Source organism: Apis dorsata, unplaced genomic scaffold (genome assembly GCF_000469605.1).
Source record: "Apis dorsata unplaced genomic scaffold, Apis dorsata 1.3 scaffold_73, whole genome shotgun sequence".
NCBI lineage: Eukaryota > Metazoa > Arthropoda > Insecta > Hymenoptera > Apidae > Apis > Apis dorsata.
The window spans coordinates 99,225-106,433 of NW_006263371.1; the positions used below are offsets into that span (position 1 = coordinate 99,225).

The 7,209-nt window shown below is 29.5% G+C and overlaps 1 protein-coding gene and 1 long non-coding RNA gene across 5 annotated transcripts in view; one reads left to right on the forward strand and one right to left on the reverse strand.

Annotated features, from left to right (window-relative positions):
* Nucleotides 1-1,074: 1,074 nt before the first annotated feature.
* Nucleotides 1,075-7,209, reverse strand: part of LOC102675986 — a 14,735-nt gene continuing 8,600 nt past the window's right edge. The window contains exons 2-6 of one of the 4 annotated variants that reach the window (XM_031507989.1): nt 6,565-6,682; nt 6,221-6,418; nt 4,646-4,854; nt 2,327-2,467; nt 1,075-1,538 (exon numbers count right to left, since the gene is read on the reverse strand). In XM_031507989.1, coding sequence (XP_031363849.1) covers nt 1,521-1,538; nt 2,327-2,467; nt 4,646-4,854; nt 6,221-6,418; nt 6,565-6,682 — 684 coding nt within the window. In that variant the 3' untranslated portion in view covers nt 1,075-1,520. Of the gene's footprint in view, nt 1,539-2,107; nt 2,468-4,645; nt 4,855-6,220; nt 6,419-6,564; nt 6,715-7,209 lie in introns of all 4 variants that reach the window. The other 3 variants (XR_004149520.1, XR_004149519.1, XR_004149521.1) reach the window with 3 other exon arrangements.
* Nucleotides 1,319-1,598, forward strand: LOC116184874. Its single transcript, XR_004149528.1, has 2 exons — nt 1,319-1,374; nt 1,441-1,598. It is a non-coding gene; the product is annotated as an uncharacterized LOC116184874 (long non-coding RNA).

Genomic DNA, 7,209 nt, shown 5'->3' on the forward strand with positions numbered 1-7,209 from the left:
ATACATCCATAGATTGAATTAGAAGTTGCTAAAGAATATAAAGAAGAAAAGAAGAATATTGGGTTTTTTCTAGAACAAAGGAAGTTCTTTATAAGAAGTTATGTTGTGTTGATGTTTGTTTGATATCGTTGGAAAAAGAAAAGTGCGCCAGAAAGAAAATTAAATTGTACAAGGACCATTACTGGACACACAATATGACTGAATACACAAGGAATACGTGAGGCTAAAAGCAGGAGAAATCGTATCAATTTTATTTCATTTTTATCTAATATTTAATTTTTAACTAAAATAAATTTTCTATAATTGTCAATATAAAAAAAATAATAAAATTTTGAAATAGATTGAAATTTTGATAATTGTAAAATTTATTATCAATAAATATTATAAAATCTTAACTTAAAAAAAGATTATAGAATACATATTTCTAAAGGTTATACTAAACCACGAAAATCACTATACAATCATTCAGAATTTCGAACAATAGTACTTAAACTAATCATGACTTGACGATTTTCATCAAGACTCGTTTCATACATACCAGAAATCCATTGCCTCATCTCCTATTGCTTCTCGATATTCGACAAAGCGTCACGCAAATTAAACCCAAAAGTGGGTCATTTATAGGCAACCATACGAATATCCTAGAAAGGGACATATAACGACATCTGGTATTTCTCTCAACGACGTTTTACGGAACGAAAATGTAGATCTGAGCTAAGATCCTTGATAAAGAGATTGTAGAGATGCACGACAAATTCGAGATGTAACGATGACCATGTTAAATTAACTTAAATTGTGTTCTGAATGGGGAGAGGGGGAGGGAAGAATATGCAGAAAGCGATGTTCTGAACAGTGTCACGAGGAAATTGCGTGGTTTTAGGATGTGACTTCTGCTAAATTTCAATCCAGTAGATATTTGGATTGATTTTAAAATGAGATGTAAGTCAATTACCTGAAAACTTTGACAATATTTGAGCAAAATAGGAATTTATTATTATAAATTCCTTAACTTATAAAACGTTATATATTTTTTAACAAGATTGTATAAAGTTCTCAATAAGAAAGTAAAAAATGTTTAATAAGAAAATTGGTTTATTTTTATATTTTTTCAAATATAATTGATTACAAATTGATAATCTCTAGCATATTTATCATATATATACCGTACATATATATATTCTTAATTTTTTTTTTTACACGCCAAATCATTTTCATTCCAAATCAAAATGAAGGATCAAAGTTTCTTAAGTAAGAAGAAAGAGGACAAGAATAGAATGAAAAAAAAAGAAGAAAAATATTGAAAAAAAAATGTAATGTTAGGAAAAAAAAAAAAGGAATTAAATTCCGCGATTGAAGATATGGGCGGAAATGCAGGTAATTTAAAATATCTCGTTACATGTGTACAAAAAAAATTACATTTGTAATGCCGCTTAATACTAGGTGCTTTCAATTCGAATTGGAAATTACTGGATGAAGTCTACTCGCCGGTGGACCGTGCAACGGCACATCAAGAATCCCAGTTATCTCTCCAACCTAACCTGAAACGATAAGAGGGACGTTTACGTAAATTTGTTAATAAAATTATCTTGGAAAAAAAAGAGGATTATTTGACCTTTTTTTCTCATTCTTTATTCTTTTTTTTTTCTTTTTTCGTCCCTTGGTCACAAGAGAAATTCATATTTAAAATTATTTTTTCATCTTCAGATTCATTTATTATTTTTTAAATGTAAAGAATTTAATCTTATCTTATCTTTTTATAAATCAATTCATTATTGTATTTAATTATATCATTTGAAGATTATTATTTTTGTTTAAAAGATGATGTTATAAATACTATCATCAATATATATCAAAAACAAAATTATCTTTTTATTATATATACATTTATGAATATTGATTCAAAAGGATAATAATATTGAATAATTTGATAATAATTGAATAAATTGTCTTAAATATATATGTATACCACATTCAAACTTTAGAAACTATATTTATAAATTAAATGAAATCTACACACACATATATATATGTATATCAATATTCATAAAATTAACATTACCATTAACTCTATTAAAAGATATGTTTCACATTCTTTTATTTCTTTTACCTTTGTAATTTTACAATTTTCTTTTCATTAAAAAAAGAGAAAAATAAAGATTCAATCTCTCTCCACGGAAAAATTCTTTTCTCTCTCTCTCTCTTTTTTTTTCAAATATTCAATTTTTCATCGCGAACAAATATGAGTGGCGGATGAAGAAAAATTGTTTTTCGAAAAACAATATCCAGTTAATCTTTTCTACGCCGTGAGAAAGTTTCTATTTCTTACGTTGCCCGCGTTCCCAATGGATAGCCTCGTTGATTCTATTTCGTACAATCGATTTTCATTCAGCTGCAGTTGCTCAGGGGCCTCGGTAATTAATTCGCTGAATCTGGCGGCCACTTGCTTCCATTTTACCAGATCAGCCGGCTGAAATAGCAAAGTGAGATCGATCAGTCGTGTCGAAATCTTCATTCATGTGTTTCGTGATTCCTCTTTACCCGTTTCGAACATCTGGATTCGAAAGTTGAATCGACGAAACATTTAAAAAAAAAAAAATGTTTTTATAATAATAGAAATGAAAACGTAAAAGATCCTTGAATGAATTCACTTTTTACATACAAAGAACAATAAGCAGCATATAAACTGCAAACTTATTAATTGAATTTGTTATGAAAGATCAATTGAATTGATTTTGTGATTCATAAGAATGTTTAAATTATTATATTTATTAAACATGGAGATTATTTGATCATATGAGAAATAAAGTAGAAACATCCTTTGCCTTTGTGAAGAAAATTGTACAATTTAAAAAAAAGTAGAAATGATAGAATAACGTTTTTGTCATACGAAACTTTTCGTTTTCCAGAAGCTTCGAGTATATAGATGCATATGATAACTTTTTCTACGCGAATAAAGAGGTCGAATGGCTCAAAAAACTTTACACATTTTCAAAGTTCTAAAGTAATTGGTATGCTAATGTTCATTCAGTTCTCTTATCAGAAAGTACCTCGCCTTTTTTCACTACATCCTCAGTTCAACAAGAACAAAGTTTCCTTTTTAATACAATACAATAGCATCAGGTTGCTTGTTATTCCTACATCCTCTTACTCTAGATTATAAGTAACAAACTGGCGGCACGTGAATCGAATATCAAAGCTTCTAATAACAAGCAAGTTCTTCGCAATCAAACGAAATTGAATGATAAAAATTTAACATACAACTTTCTACCAGTTTTCTCAATGGCATAATTCAGACTAATTTTTACTGTTCGAAATTTCAACTTTCAATAACAATACATCTTATTTCCTTAAAACAATTGTACTTTTATGAATATAAAAAACATAAGACGATCAAATTGCCACGAAACAATTATCAAAAATGAATTATCGGAATTCTTGTTAGTTGGTCAATAGAAACCATCATCCAGATCTCCTTTCAATCAACAAAGCGTTTGTGATATTGGTTATCGATATATATTCCTATATACCAAGCAATGTATATATAAAGCAACAAGCCTTTGATCCCAGATGTATTTGACGTCACTACAGCTATTGGCTTCTTTGTGAATTGCTGTGGCACGTACTGGCAACATCGGGTTCCGCTTCCCGACACGTTGTGCACATCTCTTATGTCACAACTCGTAAAATGATCGTTGTAAACAAGCACGAGCAAGCTAAGGTGCGAATATTTGAAAGAATTGCTCTTGAAACTATTTCTTTTTAAACTATCTTATGATAAGTAATTTTCACTGTTAATATAGAATCTTTTTGCAAAAAATGACTCTTAAAAATCGTTTTAAATGTATTCACACCTTTACAAGAATTTATTTATAATGTTTGCTTGGCTATGATGTTATATCAAAAGAATTTGATCTCAAAGTCAGAGTGCATTTGGATTCTCTCTCTCAATTTAACACTGTATTTATACGAATATGATACTTCTCTAACTTAACAAATAGTTTGCTCTAATGCAGGTACATTAAAGCTTAGTCATAATATGATGGAAGTTGAGATGAAAGTTGTAATAACGTTTATCATGGCATAATAATAGAATTCTTGATGAAAGACGAGTAAATTAAAATACATTAATATGTTAAACTATCGATCTAGATATTTGAAAAGAAAAAAAAATTTCAATTATATGTTACTCACTTATATGTTTTAAATTCTAAACTTTAATTGATTTTATAACCTCACTATATATCATTTTCACTGAGAATATAATTACGGAATTGTTGAATCTCGTGTTTACCCTCTTACGTTAACGTAGGATCCTGTTTGATCATTAAAATTAAGTTGCGTTGGCATGGTTAGCACGATGTACAGCTGAAAGAGAAGACTATTATATTACGAAATGGCGTAAAAAGATATTATCTTTTGTCGTTGACGGATAGTATAATGTGAACTTGCCTTTAGGTATCATATTTTTGTCTATTATAATACAATTTGGACGTTATATACCATTACGACACCAATACGACAATATTTCAACCATGAATCCAAATTTATATTATTTCGACGATCCTTGGAAGCAGAAACGAACGAGAGTTTGATCTCTAGTGTGGCAATTTTATTTCATATTCGGTTCGGGTCTGGGATAGTTTACCGTTAAAGTGAAGAAGACTGGAAGCAGTGCAATCGGAAGCGGTGAACCACGAAGCTCTGATCTCTCGGATGGAGGACCAGAAAGGGTCAAGTGTCTCAGTAAATCAAGAAGACCAGCCAATAGCTCTCCATGACGACCACCAACATCCTGTCGTATCAATCCTAGGGCGTCTCTGGCGATCATGTGGGCGGTCACTCCGGGATTATCAGCTGGTTATCACGTAAAAATGATTTATTTAGTTGTATTGATTCTTTTTATCTCAAAGATATATATTGATTCATTAAAAAAGATTAAAGATTTATAACAGAATGATGGATTTTGTATACGTTATTTAAAGAATGATAGATATATTGGTTTAATTATAATTTAATTATTAAGAGGAATAGAATTTCTATTGTTATATTTGAAGAAATTAATTCTGGATATAGTAACTTTTTAGTGAAAAATTTTTCAATGAATACTTCAATATATAATTTTTTTTTTACTTTATAGAAAATACCTTATAGAAAATAATTCGATGTTTCTTTTCTATATAAAATCATAGTCGAGATATTATCCATTTTATTAATTAGCATATTGCTTTCTTCCCTTATAATACATATGTGTGGTGTACTTTTATTATCAATTTAATAGAAAACATCGTATAATTATAACGAATTAATTGACAGTTTTTTAACAGAGAGAAAAATTCTGCTCTATAATTGAAAAAATAAAATATATTTCTTCCAAGTTGCGAAAATTTTAATAAATTACTGAAAAAGGACCATTTGTCGATCTTTATTTATCTTCCCAGTAACAAGCGTCGATTTTAATTAGAGTCGCGTTTTTTTTTTAAGCGTTAGGATATCGTGTCGAAATCTGTCAAGTTCGTTATTTGAAACGTGTCAAGAGGAGGGGGAATACGAGTGTACACTGTTTGCAATTTTGAGGTTAGGTAACGCGCGGAGAATTATTACTTAAGCGGACTCGTTAATTTTATCGACGATGCTATCCTTTCGCCAAATTGCACACGGATACGCTACGTGTGCGAAAATTTATTACATTGTTCATAATGCAAACGATTCTCGAATTGTTCTAGTCGCATGGTCGAACTGGCCGATATTAATACAACGGAAGTGAAGAGAAACAAGAAAATTTAGTTTATTAAATTTACGTCTACTATGTGATATGATATAATATGATATCGTAAAAGGATACATATTCATTCGTATGTATCTGTAACAGTGATTCTCAATCTATGAAATTAATATAATATTAAATTGCGTCAAAATTTTTAATAGGTTATATGATTACGATTTAGAAGAAAAATTCTATTTGCTCGACTTGATAAGTTAATTATTTATTGCACAAATAAATTAGAAGAAAAGATAGAGCAGCCTCTCGATTTGAATTACGATATTAAATATTTGCAATTTGAATTTTTAAGGAGTTCTAAGAGATTTAAAAAGAAAAGAATTCCATTTATAGATCACATTTATGCAAATATTTTCTTATAAAGTTCTAAATGAGAATAATGGTTTGAGAATTATTTTAGGAACTTTTTAAGGAGGAAAAATAAAGAAAATTCTTGGTTACCCAGAAGAAGCTGCTGGACGTGCTGGGGCATGACGGGTTTCTTTAAATGACATAAGAAAAGTTGTAACGCTGCTGCGCATTCCAAAGCCGCGTCATTGTTCCCTAAATGAGGTTTCTCTCCTTTCTTCAAAGAATTTAAGATCCTTCTTCTGAGATCACGACGGCCTGCACGTCGGAATAAACCTTCCTCTCTGGCATCTTGAAATCGCGAAAATAGTTTTTTGAATTTTTTAATTAAAATAATTAATCGATGGGGCAAGAAAGTGAAAGAAAGAAAATTTATATAACGGTGTTAATTTATAAATATGAATGAAGAAATGTATATTGCGATTCGTATTTCTTACGTTCTTTCAGGAAGTTGATGATCTGCTTCACCGTCTGCAACGATTTTTTCGATATTATGTCATCGTCTGTGTCCTGTCTGCGAAGAAATATTCGGTGGATGAGCTTTCGTAGCGCCATCTACGATGGTGAACGATACTTAAAGAAAGTAACTGGATATAAAATCGTTAAAGGTGTAATCGAAAAGGAATTCTCGAAAGTTTTAATAAAATGTTTTAAATTTATATGGTATAATGAATTTTAATTAAGCTTTCCTTATAGAATATTAATCGAAATTTTGAAAGAAAATAAAACAGTTTCCGGCCATTAAAAATTGCGCTCTTTTATTTAATCTTTATAACGTATTAAGGTTATTGCTAATAACCTCCCTTTATAATTTCACGTCTTAAACTGCTTATAGTGTTAATTAAACATCATGTCGAGAGCAAAAACATGAAAATATTGTACCTAATTTATATTCATTTTCCCTCAGCTCGAACTTAATTAAACCTAGAATTAAAATTAAACTTTTTAATAAGTCCAGCTTATTATTAGTTGTACAAACTTGTGTCAGTATTGTTTCTTAATTCTGAGAGCGAGATTTAATACTTGTAAGTAAAAAAAAAAAAAAAAAAAAAAATTGAAGAATTACTAAAATAAAATTATCG